The 17,517-nt window shown below is 34.0% G+C and overlaps 1 protein-coding gene and 1 long non-coding RNA gene across 2 annotated transcripts in view; one reads left to right on the forward strand and one right to left on the reverse strand.

Annotated features, from left to right (window-relative positions):
* Nucleotides 1-17,517, forward strand: part of LOC146993560 (uncharacterized) — an 88,618-nt gene that overhangs the window by 43,195 nt on the left and 27,906 nt on the right. The window lies entirely within an intron of this gene.
* LOC146993561 (phosphatidylinositol-3,5-bisphosphate 3-phosphatase MTMR14-like) overlaps nt 1-17,517 on the reverse strand; it is a 59,874-nt gene that overhangs the window by 26,499 nt on the left and 15,858 nt on the right. Inside the window, exons 2-4 of the mRNA XM_085827705.1 lie at nt 12,901-13,016; nt 9,485-9,544; nt 9,220-9,323 (exon numbers count right to left, since the gene is read on the reverse strand). Coding sequence (XP_085683831.1) covers nt 9,220-9,323; nt 9,485-9,544; nt 12,901-13,002 — 266 coding nt within the window. The 5' untranslated portion in view covers nt 13,003-13,016. The remainder of the gene's footprint in view (nt 1-9,219; nt 9,324-9,484; nt 9,545-12,900; nt 13,017-17,517) is intronic.

The raw sequence follows: 17,517 nt of genomic DNA on the forward strand, positions 1-17,517 counted from the left end.
CATTCGGGAGTCACGCCTTCTTCCCTTTGTGAGGTGTGATAAGATCACACAAAGGGAAAGTTCACTTAAAATGGAAATGTACATCTCATAGTGTAATCACAAAAACTCCTGGTTTGAAAGCTTTTATTCTTTAGGGAAATTCTTTTTAATTCTTTGTTAATTTCAGATGAAAGACTAGAGAACACAAGAGAAATTTGCGCTCTGGCTGATACAAATAGGTTGTTTCCGAAATAAATTTTCACAGTTCGTGAAAGGAGGAAAAATATTTCTGAGGCCCGTTTTAGATGCAAACTAAAATGTATCCAAAAGTTGAAAAGGAGCCCCTATGAAGCGAAAGGGATTGAAAATCAGAATAAGAGCTTTGAGGTGTATCAAATAATAAAATTGTTTAACGGCGTTTCTTCCTGGGAAAAAAAAAAAAAAAAAAAAAAATATATATATATATATATATATTACAAACTATACAAAAAATAAAAAAGGGACCCTTACGGTCCTCGATGATCTAAAGTGTGTGTGCGTGGAGGGGGGGGATTCTTCGTATACTGTATGAAGCATGGTTTTGTTCACATATTATCTAAAGCATAAAATACAACTTCAAAAATGCAACATACTTTCTCAGCTGAGTCGGTCGTAGTGCTTCATTTTCCAATTTTTTTAATTTTCGGCTGAGTTACATCTGCTTGTAATATTATACTAGTTCAGTTACAGCATAATACGATTTATATTTGCTAAATTTTTTTATAAAATAATATTGAATTTAAATCAAGTTGAAAAGCTTTTTACCCATATTTTACATAAGTATGTTCAGCTATGTTGCATCATCAAATTGCATAAAAACATAAATTTTATTTTTAAAATTTTAAATTTCTGCCGAAATTTAAAAAAAAAAATGCCTTTAGACTTACACAACTATATTCAAGCACTCATCACCACAGACGCACATCAAAAGTAGGCAAAATTAATTTTAAAAACAAAGATTAACAGTTGGCAATGGAAAAAAATGTCCTACCTGGAAAAAAATGTCCTGGAGGGGCGCCGATATAAAATATATACCGGCTCTCAAAATTCAGGATTTCGCTCTAGATTTTTTTAAGTCTCAATTTTGTGTCCTTAGGATCCATAAGTTCATGTAAAATTTTACCACAGTTTAAATTATTTTATATACCGCCCCTCAAAGGGTTAATATGCCAGATGTGGTCGAATTCATCAGCTGCCGAGTGGTAAAATAACTAAATATTGGTAGTTCGATTCGGGTTCAAATTCAGACGAATAGGCGAACTGCATGATAGTGTTCGTGGTTTTCCCATTTATAACATAAGAGCTTCTCTCCCTTAGAAATTCCTTAATGAAAACATGCCTCCCAAGAGCAAGAAACTTCATGAGTTGTAAGCCTTTAACACCTAACCTGAATAATTATCAACTTAGTAAACTAATTTAATTTCCAGTTTCAGAATTGTTCTGAATGCATAATTTTGTCAACAATAGATAGTAAATTGTTGATGAATCTCCTCTTGCATTCGTTGATGTACTCAAATTATGTCCTGATCAGGTTTCCTTTCATCTTTTCCGAGTAGTCATTTGAGTAGAATAAAGTAAATTTGCTGCTATTCTGAATTACGTAAAGAATGACGTGCACAGAGAAAATTTGGTTATCTCCAAGAACTTGCGTAATCCCTTGATTCGATGATAAATTTCTCAGTATTTCGTTAGTTTATATGATCAAGGCAAGGTAATCGAGAGCTGACTGCTTATGAGGAAGGTGCCTTCGCGAAGAACATTTTAAGGGGAAACTAGATCGTATCTTCGTTATACACGGGAAAATCACAAAAATTCCCACGCAACGAATCCACGTTTTGAACCCATGTCGAAATAGCAGTGTACAACTACTTTACCGCTCGGCCACTAGTGAGCTTTCAACATTTCAATTAACCAGGTTTTTGCAAAGCTAATTTTCACTAAGGGGGTTATGGTTTGATCTATAAGAGATTAAGACAAAGCACATTATGGCTATCTGCCTAAGGGAAGGGCTGCTTTCGTGGAGAACTTTTTGAGGGAAACTGGCTCGTATACACGTTACACATGCGGAAAACCACGAAAGCACGCATGCAGCCAACCAGTTTGCCTGGAATCGAACACAGGTCGGAGCTATCATTATTCAGCGACTTCGCCGCTCTCCCGCTGGTAGTTTTTGTAGTTGCTAGAGGGAATTTATGCTAATAAAAATGAAAAGTTCGTTAGATTTTCAGATGTTTTAATTCTTTGATTGCTAACTGCTCAAGTTGAAGCAGAGTGCAGCATCAGAATGGTTGACCAAATAAACGAGATTTCATTTTATCTCGTTGCTAAGCAACGAAATAGGTGGGAAGTTTCTACGAGTGTTGGACATACTATACTATGGAAATGATTTCCGAACATACACATGAGACAACAGGAAAGAGTAGTGATGGGCAACTTCAGTACTTTCTTGTACCCGGTACGGGAGTAACGGGTACAGACAAGTACCCGGTACAAAATACCCGTTACTCAAGTAACCGTTACTTTGAAAAGTAAGAAAACCGATTTCAAGTACCGAGTACCCAAGTAACGATTTGGAGTACCGAAGTAACGAAATACCGGAGTAACGGTTTGCTGTACCGGAGTACCCTAGTAACGGTTTGCTATACCGGAGTACCCTAGTAACGATTTGGAGAAGCAAAGTACCCTAGTAACGATTTGGAGTACCGAAGTGCCCTAGTAACGATTCGGAGTACCAAAATATGCAGCTAACGATTTTGCGCACTGAAGGAACTCTGCCACGTCACCACGTGTTTGATTTTATCTGTACGGAGTAAGATTTTGAATATCAGAAAACATGTCAACTACGTAAGTGTCTGAGGAGCAGGCCATTCATGCACACAAGGAGCGCATATCACCATTTCGCAAATACAACCAGATACTACTGTCCTCGTACCAAAACTGAAGTGAGCTGAACCCTCATCGATCCTCCAGTAACGAATACCGAAATACAGAGAAGAGACGCATATTTTCGTTACAAAGTAGCGAATACCGAAAAGTACCCGTTTCGGTACAGAAGTAACGAATACCGAAAAGTACCGATTTCGGTACTGAAGTAACGGGTACTTGGATGTACCGATTTTCAGTACCCGTTACAACTACGTACCCGTTACAAAATAACCGGTTCGGTAGTACCAACTCATCACTAGGAAAGAGCCAAAGCCTTCGCCAAGCGCACATTTGCGTTCATAGTCTACACAGATGCCTTGCGCCGGACGTACAGTAATAAAACCTCAGAATTTTTAGTGCTTTTGAACTAGGTATTTCAATTACCCTAGAAATGTGGTTTTAATAACAAAGTGATATCCTCCGGTTTCCCAGAAAATAAAATTACTTCCTGGCGGAGTTTACTTGATGCAGAACTTGAGAATATACTCTACAATATGCGCAATAACATTTTTAACGGCCGCGGACACTTAGCCGACGGGACACTTAACCGACACCAGTTAGCCGACAAGACATTTAGCCGACATGGACACTTAGCCGACAAGGACACTTAGCCGACAGGACATTTAGCCGACACACAGAATTCGCCATCAGGGCATTTAGTTACGGTACAGTTAACTGTCAAGACATTTAGTCAACAGGACACTAAGCCGATAGTGACGTTTAGCTGACGCGTACCCAATAATCATTTAAATTTACAATCAATTACAAAATTTCTCGATTTCTCCATAAGTTCAATATTTAAGTTACTTTTTTCCCTTATCAGTAAAATTCAGTTTTCGATTTTTGAAGATCTCATACGTGCTTTTAATTACTGTGTTAATTTAGCATTGTTTGATATGTATCGTGCTGTTTGGTGTATATTGGCCAAATTGAAAAAGTGCTGAAATTTCTCGTTAGGGAATGTGAATTAAATTTCGAAAGGAAAAAAGAATTTTTTTAGCTAAGTACGACGGTCACTTAATTACATTTTAATATGGGATCTTCAAAAATTAAACGTAATGCTTCTTCATTTAATCAACTAGGTATTTTTGAACATTTTCACATGATTATCAGTTTCCCTTGTTTACTTAATGAAATAATTTTCCAATCTCGCTCTTCCAAATGCTTTCAAATTTCTAATATCTTTACGCTTCATTAATATTATTTTACTCATCACATCATTTACATTCTTTCCATTACAAAATTGTTTGGCTCCTCCCACTATTGAAATTTCCTTTCCATGTCTTATGAAGCGACGCAATCGCAGATGTAGGTATCCAGCCATTGCCTTACCCTGTATATCATGGAGGTAAGAAAGGAGTCCTACTTCCTACCTCCATGCTGTATATAGCAAGTGAAATTACTGAGCATAAGTTTTTCTGTGCTAGCATTAAGTTCAGGAGATTTGAATGCGAAGCATTCAGATACCATTTTAGCGAAGTAGGAGGGGATGAACAATTATATTCGTACGGAGCAATTAGTTATTTGACAGATACTGTTTAGGCATAGCTTGCTTGTAGGAATATCGTGCGAGAATCCGCAGTGAGGTGGGATCATTCATTTCGTGTTACGAAGCGCAGTTACTTGAGACACAACGTAGGCTAGACTGAACTGGCTTCTGTCTTCAGCGTAGTAGGAGTAGACAGTTCTGAAAAATCTGAATAATGAAATAAAAATTATTCTTATTTATAAATTACATTATATATATATATATATATATATATATGGTGGTGAGGCTTAGTTTAGCAAATGTATTTTATTTTGTTATTAGAAACAATTAAAAAAAGTGAATTTCTAAGAAAAGCAAAGGTATAAATTATTTGTGACCTCTGTAATTTGCAGTTCATGTCACCATTCTTGACATAAAAATATTGTTACATCTTATTGACCACGCCTCTCGCTTAAAATACTTACTTAGGTTAATGTTTATTGCCCCTAAACTTAGTTAATAATGTTTAGAAGTTAATAATGTTTAGAAGTAAAATATTCTTTAAGGTTTTGCTTTTTTTCATAACCGAAGCTGCAGAAGGGGGGCCACAAAGTAGGGTGGAGCAAAGTGACACATCGTGAAAAGTCACCGTAATGTAGTGCCATCTAACGATGCTAGATTTAACTATATCTGTCATGTAAATAGATAATATTATTTACTATGTTTTGAAAGTCGCGATGTGTAATTTGCAAAAAATATGTTATATTAATGTTTTTCTTATAAAATATAACTTTTCTCAATATCTGTTAAAATGTATAAATTTTCATTTCAATTCTCATTAATTAAATTTTTTTTCATCTTTCCTTCCTTCTCTTTCTCGTTTTTGGTTTAGCGGCCATCTAACAGAAGTAAGTTTGGTTTATGTAATTACGGCAAATCCAATTTGCCTAAGGGGAGGGATGCCTTCCTGGAGGACTTTCTAAGGAAAACTGCCTCGAATACATGTTACACATGGAAAAAACCACGAAAACAGCCTGTCTGTTCGCTGGATTCAAAGTCGGACTCAGCTGCCAATGTTCAGTAACTTTACCGCTCGGCAGCTGCTGAGTCTAACAGAAATAGAGCGACCGTTTTACTTAATACATAACCAGTCTCTTCCAATGAAAATTGCCTTTTTAGGTTGGAACTTTATTAATACATTCAGGAAAATGGGCACGAAAAATTTTCTCATTACCATGTAGCTAAACCGAAAACGAGAAAGAGAAGGAATGAGAGAGAAAAAATAAATAAATAAAATGAATTAAAAATGAAATGAAAATTTATACATTTTTAACAGATATTGAGAAAAGTTATATTTTATAAGAAAAACTTTAATATAACATATTATGGTACTTTTCCGTTTTGCCGGAGCAGACGGTAAAGTCGCCAATAATGGTACGACCGATGCCAAACGGAATATACTCGCTGGTAATCTTTTACTCTTCATTTTCAAAACAGGTCGCAGCCATTTCTTATCAGATTGATTGTTTCTTTCAATACTGGCATACGATTGGTTAGGTTAGGTTATTTAATTACGGCAAAGCACACTAGGGCTATCTGCCTAAGGGGAGGAATGCCTTCGTGGAGGACTTTCTAAGGTAAACTGGCTCGTATATACGTTACACATGGGGAAAACCACGAAAATACCCATGCAGCCAGCCCGTTCGCGGGATTCGAACCTCGGACCGAACTACCAGTGTTCAGTGACTTTACCGCTTGGCCGCTGATGGGCCCCAATACTGGCATACGATTACATAGAATTTTTATCAGATAGAACAATTTTATGCCTTAAGGCCATTTGTGGTAATTAAGTCAATTAGAATGCAATCACACCACTCACCCGAGGGTGAAAATATAGAAAAAGCAAAGGGTTAAATTCATCAATTCTAATTGAGAATGCACTAGCGAAGTAAAGCACTGTGGTTTTACTCGTACATAATTTCTGAATAAGCTGTTCGTACGAATTTAAGTAATTCTTGCATTTAAACTTGTATTCCAAATTAACAGTTAACTTGGAATTAATGTAGATATTTAGAGAGAATTATATTTTTGTAGCGTAGTTTGCGTGAGATGAGATCACTTGGGGTCACGTGATATGAACTGGCGAATCAGGATGTTGAACCATGAAAGCAGAGTAAATTCTTAAATTAATGTCTTTTTATTAATTTATTGTCTTTATTTATTGGCTTTTTAGAAAATTTTAAACAATATTAAAATGTTTATGCCTTCAAAATAAAAAAAATTCTTAGAACTAACATTTGCTAAAACTTTTTATGTGTATGTTGTCGCCAATAAAGTCTGCTTGGCGAGATTTGCGCCGAAAATTACCCATCGCGACTTTCAAAACATGGTACATAATATTATCTATTGACATGACTGATCTAGTTAAATCTAGCATCGATAGATGGCACCACATTACGGTGACTTTTCACGATCTAACACGCTTTGCTTCCCCCTACATGGTTTGTGGCCGCCTCCTTCTGCAGCTTTAGTTATGAATAAAACAAAACCTTAAAGAATATTTTACCCCTAAATTCAACATTAAGCATTAGTTTAGGGCTAAAAGCATTAACCTAAGTAAGTACTTTAAGTGAGAAGCGTGGTCAATAAAATGTTAGAGAATTTTTATCTCAAGTATGGTGACATGAACAGCAAATTATAGAGGTCACAAATAATTTATACTTTTGCTGGTCTTAAAAATTCACTTTTCTAAATTGTTTTTAATAAGAAAATAAAATATATTTGCTAAACAAATCATCATCGCCATATGTTTCTATAAAAAAGCATAATTGAAGAATAACAATAATTTGTATTGCCTTTTTCAGATTTTTCATGACAGGGAAAGGAAATTTCATTAGTGGGAGGAGCCAAACGATTTTTTAAGGGAAGGAATGTAGCACGATGTGATGAGCAAAATAGTAATGTAACGTAAGGATATTAGAAATTTGAAAGCTTTTGGAAGAGAGAGATTGGAAAATTAATATCATTAAGTAAACAAGACTAATTATTAATGATGTGAAAGTTGATTAAATGAAGAAGTTTTACGGATAATTTTTGAAGATCCCATATTAGAATGTAATTAAGTGACCGCCGTACTTGGCTAAAAAAATTCTTTTTCATTTCGAAATTTAATTCATATTTCTTGACGAGAAATTTCAGCGCTTTTTCAGTTTAGCCAATATACACCAAACAGCACGATACATATCAAACAATGCTAAATTAACACAATACTTAAAAGCACATATGAGATCTTCAAGAATCGAAAACTGAATTTTACTGATAGATGAAAAAAAAAATAACTTAAATATTGAACTTATGGAGAAGTCGAGAAATTTTGTAATTGATTGTAAATTTAAATAATTATTGGGTACGCGTCAGCTAAACGTCACTGTCGGCTTAGTGTCCTGTTGACTAAATGTCTTGACAATTAACTGTCCCGTAGCTAAATGCCCTGACGGCGAATTCTGTGCGTCGGCTAAATGTCCTGTCGGCTAAATATCCTGTCGGCTAACTATCCTGTCGGCTAACTGTCCGTGTCTGCTGAATGTCCTGTCGGCTAAGTGTCCTTGCTGGCTAAATGTCCTGTCGGCTAACTGTCCGTGTCGGCTAAGTGTCCGTGTCGACTAAATGTCCTATCGGCTAAATGTTCTGTCGACTAAGTGGTGTCGGTTAAGTGTCCTGTCAGATAAGTGGTTGTCGGCTAAGTGTCACAGACCCCATTTTTAATATATATTAACATAATTATCTGGAGAATTGAGTTACCAGCGCTACACAAAATTTTGTACTATAGGTATGCGAAGTTATGTGATCTCTCATATCAATGCGATAATGTGTTCATTTTAATTGCAATTTAAAGTAATTTAGCGAAGTAGCAGCTTGTGGTTAATAAACTGGAATATTTGAAAGCACAATAATAGAATCTCTTCCACTGCAAGACAATAAGCGCCTAACATGAGCCAGGGTTGCTTCCTGATAATTGTTTAAATGTGCTGTCATTTCTTGTAGCAATGTTCTAGTTTCCAAAGTAAATGTTATGCGCAAAATGTTTTTAAGCGTTATATCGCTTCGTTTTCAGTTATTGAACTTACTTGACATTGCTTATTTTCAGAAGAATTTTTCATAAAAGAAAAGAGTTGACAGAAGTATTAGATGCTAAAAATACTTGGCGCACGCAACGTTTTCATGAAAATTTTGTCCTGTGGTGGAAAAGATCCCAATATTATTACTTCGCTAAATTTAAAATATTTCCATCTATTAACTGAGCAGTTTTACAGTATATGAGTGCTATTCAGAGATCTCTCCATAAACTGTAAAATTAAGTAATCTCAAACTTATTAATAGGGCGTGGACGGGTTTAGTAAGCTACATATGGAGAGAACAATAAATCTGATATGAAATAATTGCAAAGCTGATGAAATTCAAGATAAGCACTGTTAAAAATGGATGTGTAATAAAGCTCAATTGCAGGTTTCATATCTTGAACAAAAGTCTACAAGGCAAACGGGGCTTATTGATATGTTACAATATAAAGTTTAGAGTTGATCGGATATGACTGATACGTAGCAAACAAGTTTAAATTAGTTTTCTAAAGACGTTTAAAGCCAGTTTTATGAATTATGCACAATGATTAATAAAACCTCAGATCGGACCTTCTTAATTTTGAAAAACATATTTCGGTTGCATTTATGAAAACTAAAAAACATCAATTGTATTATTAAAATTTAACAATGAATTTTAGGAAGTTCATAAAACTAATACGAGAGCATTACCCTTCGTCGAGAACTTGTTTTTCATAAGCAATTCTGTTCTTCGCTATGGGAACAATGATTTTCCTTGGATAATGGGCACTCAGATGTGGCAAATTTCTCATCACCTGTCATTAAGATTTCAGATGTAATTATTTCTTGCGTTTGTTATGTACAGTATTACTTTAACAAAGAAGAAAGTTATCAAACTTAAACGATTAAATTTTGACTAAAATGAAGAATAGGGAATTGAATAAAATTCTAGAATGATGCATGAAAACCAACTCACCTTACAGTCATAATCTTTAAAGAAAAGTATCTGACAGTAGTCCATTATTCGCTTATCATTCTACAAAAAGGAAAACATTTGGGAAGAATTAACATGTCTCATCTTAAATCTTAATTTTTTAGTACAGAATAAAGTTTTTGAATTTTACCGCTATATACACTGATGGAAAACTGCAATAAACGTGACCCGAGTTCTAATAGCTTCCAGTTTCTTATCCTAATGTTCGACTTAAATACATATTCACTATCTGAATGCACATAATTCACCATTTTAACGTCTAAAAGAGTAACGACGTGGATTTCTCTTTCACAGAAGCCAAAATACCTTTGGTTTCTTACTCTCAATCATGTTACACGCAAGTTTAGGCAATAGCTTAAAGAGCTGTGATAATTTATTCTAGCGTCATCGAAAGCATATGCCAATGACGAAAATTTCGCATTACGAGTTAATTCACTTATCGAAAAAACCAGACAAAGGCTGCATTTTACAAAATCTAGTACATGAAACACACTGGTTATCATAAATTAAGGAAAAATCACGATTACTGAAAAAGTTACATGTAGAATTTAATGAAACTTACCCGCAATATACAGCACATAGTAAGGTATGAAATAACATAAAAAGAAATTAACAGACAAATATGGTAGTATAGAAATTAGCACATGTATAAAATGAACAAATCGAATGTGTCAGTTTGCTATAGGAAAAGTACCTTCAATATGGAATATGATCGCCTCTAGAAGCAATACAGCACATACAGCGATGTGTGATGCTCTCAATTATTCGGTCTATCAGTTCCAGAGGAAGCGAGAGCCATTGCTCTTGCAAAGCAGTTGCAAGCGCGACAAGGGTATGAGGGGGCGTATTGAGAGCAGCTAGACGTCTCCCTAAAGCATCCCAAACGTACTTGATAGGCTTCAAGTCCGGGGATCGAGCTGGCCACTCCATGCGCATAATTGTTTCCTGTTGAAGATAATCATCTACGATGCGAGCCCTGTGTGGCGTTGCTTTGTCGTCCTGTAGCAGGAAAGCATCACCTATTGCCTCGCCATATGGGCGCACATAAACATCAAGAATGTCATCTCTATAAATCTGAGAATTCACGGTTCTCCTTGGAAAGACATGGATGTCTGTGCGTTCACCCAAAAAGATGCCGTCCCAAACACAGACACTGCCCCTTTCGTATGCATCTCTTTCACGGATGTTTGACGTATGATAGTATGATAACGGGTTTTAGGTTCTCTCCACATCAAATAATACTATCGCTTTCTAGACTAAACCTGGACTCATCCGTAAAGGAACCCGCCCTCCATTGATCAGGCGTCCAGTGGACATGTTGTCGTGCCCACTGGAAACGGTCCCTCCTATGGCGTGACGTGAGAGGCACACAAATGGCTGGTCGCCTCGCATACAGACCACCTTCGTGAAGCCATCTACGCACAGTTGACGTTGACACAAACCTTCCGGTGGCTGCAGCAAGGGAGGATCTAAGAAGAGTCGGGGTAGCGGTTCTATTCCTGCGTGCACATAATGTCAAATATCGGTCATTGGCGCTCGTCGTAGCAGTTGGCCGTCCTTGGCTGAACCTCCTAGATGTCGAATCTGTGGTTTGAAATTGCCTCCAAAGTCTATGAACCACAGAAGGACTCACATTTAGCCATCTGGCCAATTCTGTTTGACTTTGTCCTGCCTCTAGTCTCCCAATGGCTCTCCATAGCAGTTCTGAAGGCAAATGATGCCTGGAGGTCATAGTTACGAATTGGCTATCTCAGATTTCTGATGTCACTGTCACAGTGAAATATGTAGGCTTGCTCTCAAACATGGACTTTTATGCTCCTCGCAGATGACGTATTCCGAAAGCAGCGCCACTAATTTGCATATCGCAGTTTTACTCAGCTACACTTGGCAACATATTCAAATTTTACACGGCTTGGCTTATTTTTGAGGAAGTTATCGCTATTTTTGTGTTTTTTCCTTAATTTATGATAACCAGTGTTTTAACAAAGGCCACAGGCTATCTCTAGTAAATAAAAACAGCAAATCCGTTCTAGGATGAGATTTTATCAAAAGTGCTTTTTGAATAGCTAGTAAAACCTTATTTAAATAACTGCTATACAACAGTCAACTTTATGATTCGACAGGTTATGAATATTTGCTCACGCCAAACTAGGAAAGAAATCGCAGAGTAGTACAGCTTCTAGGAAAGTGCCACAAACAAAGATTTATACACATCATTCAACGATCTCATTTCTTTGCATGGACCCCGAAATCTAAGTATAGAATAATTATGCTCAGAAAGTTTATGATTTTCGGATGTTTTGTTGCTGTCGTGTCCATGTATTTCATGGAAGAATGGTTGTCAGGGCCACAAGGAGGTTGGATTTCTACTTCCACGCCAATTTTGAGGGGGAGGGGTGCGAAGTCTTCCATCCCTCTCCTCTACCACCAAACCACACGAGAGGTCTTCGTATGTTTTCTCAGCCTAATTTAGTGTTTGCAGTTTTCTAACTTAATGAATATAGAAAAGGTTTACCAATTTTTTAAAAACACTTGGATATTTTAAATTGACAAAAAGATGTAAAATATAAGGGATTTTCGGTAATCTGCTTATTTATAAAAATTACAGCTTATAGATCCAAGTTTAGTTTGTTAGTTTCATTACATTTCCCGCAATTATTTCAAAGCAAAATTTTGAAATATGTTTAGATGAAGATTTAAAATGTATCTCGAAAATATCTATGCTTCTAAAACTTCACATAAGAAATTAATTTCAGTATATAAAGAATATTTTATACCCAATAACAACCTAGCGGCTAAGAATAAAACATTTGTAACATTTTTGTTAGTACGAGATTTCAATTTCAGTTCTCACACGTTTCACTTTTTCTGAAAACAGCAATTTTAGAAATTTCGCTGCAAAAGATTTAGTTTATTACCTTTCATTGATTCAATAAATTAGATTAACACGAAATGATTAAAGAATAAAACCACGATAAGATATTTACAGTTACAATCAACGTTTACATATATTACAGTTTTTGAAATGATTAATATTACGTACTTATTACATTGAATCAACAATTCTGACAGTAGTAAATGTTGTTTACGAGAAAAGTAACAAGAGTTTCAGGGATAATTTCGGAATGTTGGTAAGCGGGAAATTCAATCTTTGTTATAGAAAATAACTTTTACAAAACATTTGTTAATGGAATATATAACTCAAAGTAAATTAAATTCTATATTATGCTAATTCCATATACATTTAAATACTACTGATAATATAAAAAAATTTTGAACTGCATTTGTGTTGGGATAATTTAAGCAACCTTCACATAGCTTAAATACAGAAATTTTATAACTTATTAAAATTTAACTTATTAAATTTATAACTTATTTATATTAAAATTATTAACTACCTCATTAGGAACACGTGGGTTATAACGTTGGTTTGCAGCGATCCGGAAGAGACATTCGACCTCCGCTTCAGATACGGCCTCTTTGGTACCAGAACTTGCCATTTCAACCACCTCAACTAAATAAAAATTAAAGCCAATGTAAAAAAAAAAAAAAAAAAAAACACTAAAGCATCTAAGCCAACTGCTTAAATAAGTTACCTAAGCGGTATGCTTGAAGCGTTCGACTTCGAGATACAGTGTGCAACTAACCAATAAGATTTTATATGCAAATTTTGTATCTTGTTCTATTTTTTACTTAGGTAATATTTGCTTTTAAAATATATCATTAACCCGCGAGCACGCGCTCCAAAATTACGAACATGAGAAGGCGCGCTGGATATGTCATACCCGAAAGCAATTAACACGTTTTATATTACATTAATAATATAAATATGAGTATAAATGTGGATTAACATAAAAAACAATGAACTTTAGAATATTTTAAAGAATATAATAAATGAAGTACTTAACATACAATTATTTTGCACTTCTCTGGCAGACTGAACACATATGCTCTATACAAATACTGATATTACATTTCTCGCATAGAAACCGTGTCTTTCTGTTCTTGTTTTTAAAGCACTCAGCACATCTTCTGTAAACGTTTTTCGTCTTTTTGGATTGTGGTTCCATGTTGCAATCTCCTGAAATTATATTTTCTTTTAGTTTCAAAGGGAGCATTATGAGTTGCTGCCGCCGTTGATTTGAGTAATCTTCTACTTTCGAATAACCAGTATTTCCTAGAATTTTAAAGATAATGCTTTTAGAATTAGTCCTAACATTCGTTCGAAATTTTTCTTCCATACCAAGCCATTTTTACCAACATAATTTTAATCACTTCATTGATTTTCTAATTCAGTGTCTGTATCACTGTCTATTCATGAATTATCATTGCTGTTGTGTTCTTCATCTATTAATTCTTCCTCCTCTTCTCTAAATGTTTCATCATCTGTTGAAGTGGTTTTTAGCATATTTCATAACCTTTTCCATTTCTTTATCATAACTTAGATGCCGCGCCGTGCTGACTAAGAAAGTGAGGGTGAAAAATCTGAGAGACGCGAGAAGGCGCGCGGGTGTCACATACCTAAACGGTACAATTCCTTGAAAAGTATTCGAAGAATCACTCCTCGGATTTCCTAGCTTTATTAATGTGACCTTGAATTAGCTACAAAAGGTTTCGTCCATTTCCAGGAAAGGGGTTTCGAGATAAGGGACAAAGAATATGCCCCCCGGGTATGAGATACCATGGAGGTAGGAAGTAAGAAGGAGTCGCCCTAAACAAGTTTCTCCGTACCCTGCTCTGAAGCACCGGCGATCCCTACGTGGTGACCAAAACATTGGGTCATTTACCATTGAGTTCTATGGGATTTGACGCGTTCGGATGTAAATATTTTGTAATTACGTCGCAAATATACATATAAATGTATATATTTTCTTTTTCTACAACACTTCAGAGTCCTAAGTATGTGAAAACAACATATTTTTAAACATTTCATTCTGAACGGAATTAAATGCTATACTTTTCACAGGACAGTTTTCTCAGAATGGTTTAATTTGAATGAAATATTTTCCCACGTTTTCGTTAATTACATTAGAAAAGAAAATGATTTTATTCGGTTAAGGTACAAAAATTAAGATCAAAGTTTATTGTATTATTAATATTAAAATTATGCATTATTTCTTTTCTATTTATAGAGCTTCTTCCTAAAATACTTTCTTAAATATGACATGATTTTTTGGCTTCTTTTAAATCGAAAAATGTAAGTCAATTTATAATTAATGCTCTATTCGGTTCATTTTAAATTAGAGAATTATTAGGAATTTGCGAAATACTTGAAATAAGTATTTCGCTAATTCCTACTAATTAAATAGGTATTAAATAGTATTTCACTTTCTCTGAACATTTCTGAAAGGGAATAAAATAAGTTTTTTTTTTTTTTTTTTTTTTTTTTTTTTTTTTTTTTTTTTTAAGTATTATTTAAAACTTGTAACTGAGTTATTATAAAATGTAAAGGGAATAATTCTTTTAATTATACTTATCAGATTTTTTTTTACCCTTCATTTCAACAATACATATTCCAAAACTCTTCATTACGTTCTTAAGTGCGCATCTCATAGCATTTGCTTTACAATACCTTTTAACAGATTGCTTTCCAATACGAACAATTCTTGCTTAAATAGTTTTATAACGTATTTGTCAACAGGATTTCAATTTATGTTTACAATTCAATATTAAGGTTATTATATATTTAGATAACATTTATAATCATTACAAATTAGATACATTTAATCGTTAGATTTCTTTACAGTACTTTCACAGTTGTTTATAAGTGAATAAATTCTTCATTTCAAATACATTTATAAATAATTTAATGAATATTTAAGTATTTTGTCAAAGGCAGATACATGCTTTTTGCAAGCACATGCATAAATACCCATACATATTTCCTATTTATCATTTCCGGCATGTGCAAATCTTTAATTTCTGTGCATTCACTATATTTTTCGTGTAAAGTAATTTACATTAACTTAGCATACACCCGAAAGTTTTACATAAAAAATATATATGAATATAATTTGAATGAAAATTATAAGTATTATTTTTAATACCCACTCAAAGGTCAGTTTTTCTTCAAAATTCCTCCACGATGGCATCTCTCTCTTTAGGCAGATAGCCCTTGCATGCGTTACTCTATTTAATAAAAACTTAATCTGACCTATGTGCCTAATTACAAATATTTTAACATAATTTTATATTTACATTTCAAGCCATCAAGTTTCAAACTTTTCAAATCTTCTAGAAAATAAATTTTGGCAGATCTCTTTTAGCAATTTTCTTAAAATCTATATTTTTGTAGTGCAACAGCTTAGAATTTTATAAAACAAATTCATAATCTAAATCTCTGTTGTTAGTTATCGAAAAATAACCAAGATGTGATTTTTGCGTAAATGTCACTAAACTATACAAATTGCTATTATCCATCACACAACGAATGTTTCTTTCATGCGAGAGTGTCCCTTTTTCGATTTCTATGGAACTGTCGTGTGTCGAAATACTATCAGAATCTTGTCAAGCGAGCTTCTGAATGTAAACAAATAACACCCCGTCTGGTGACCCAAGCTTCAAAGCAGTGCTTCACTTCTAGCGCGGAATGGCCCCTCCTCCCTTTCCTACCTCCATGGTAGAAGGATGCACATGGTACCAGAATGGAGACAAATTACATAGTATACGAAAAGTTTTGAAGTGCTCTTTTATGTTTTATTAAACAGCTTAATAATATAAATATGCACTTTTTTGGTTTATTAATGAATAAATAATTAATATTAATAAATAAATTTATTAATAAATTATAATAAATTAATAAATACGCTTTTTAATAAAATAGTACATAAACATATCAGTAATAAAGTAATTATAACTATAGTACTAGTAATAGATTAGTAAATATCGATATCATTAATGTAATTAATGAAAGGCATTTGAAACCAAAATAGGATTTGCATTAGTAAATTATAGATAAGAATAATGGCCCCCATTGTTCTGATTATTATTGGAATAATTTAAAGATTAAATTCGATAGTATCTTAAGATGGTTTTGCAGTTGGAAAAACAAGAATATAACTCATTTTCATTCACCTTTCTTTTCTTTATGAATGACGAATATCTGTTTTCCATACACGTGATCAAATAGGGAGTAAGTGTTTAATCCATAAGATAATAAATATTGATTAACATTTCCTATAACTACTTCTAATTAAAGCTTCCTAAGAGCAACTCCCTTAATTTTGACTCGCAGCTTTTAAGTTTAGACTAGGATATGAGCATAGAATCTACCTTTAAACAATGGGATTTTTTTTAAAAACACTGTGGCATGACAATGCCTAGTAATAATAGTTTTAGCGTCACTAAGAATCATTTTCTGGATTCCTATACTGATTTTTTTTCCAAGGGATATTAAAAGTTGCAATTGACGAGTATGAGCAATGCATAATACATACATATATAACGTAAGCATACCATAAAGAAAAATGAACCCCAAAAAAAGCTGATCGACTGCTATCGAACTCTAAAGAAGGGTTTATCAGAGGGAAAATGGCAATTAAAATCAATTAAAATTCCATTTAATTGATTTTAATTATTTATTTACTGTATCGATGTATTACTAATTGCAATGGATTGGAATATTTGAATATGAATTAGCTGAATATTTAAGAAAAATATTATGACTGCGAGAATAGAAAAAACAATTTTTGAATATTCGCTTTTTTATAGAATGCAGATGAATTCATTTTTACTCAATGAAAATCAAAATTTAGTAGCTGATGAATCTGTCCTGTATCGAGCACCTTAGTTCAGGGATCCGTATTAATGTGCCCCCGTTTTTTTAAAAATTTAAATGCTTCAATAATAATTAGAAAAGGACATAATTCTCTTCTTACCCTTAAAGTCTTCAATAAAAAAAAACTGCATTTTCAGCTATAACCAGGTGAAATAATTCTCAATATAATTCAAAGCATAAAAAATAAGGTACATAAACGGCTTGGAAATGGAACTAGCATTGAGATTCTCTTTATGAT

This window comes from Stegodyphus dumicola, chromosome 12 (genome assembly GCF_044657685.1).
Source record: "Stegodyphus dumicola isolate Sdum_Otavi_A_Nest chromosome 12, ASM4465768v1".
Lineage (NCBI taxonomy): Eukaryota > Metazoa > Arthropoda > Arachnida > Araneae > Eresidae > Stegodyphus > Stegodyphus dumicola.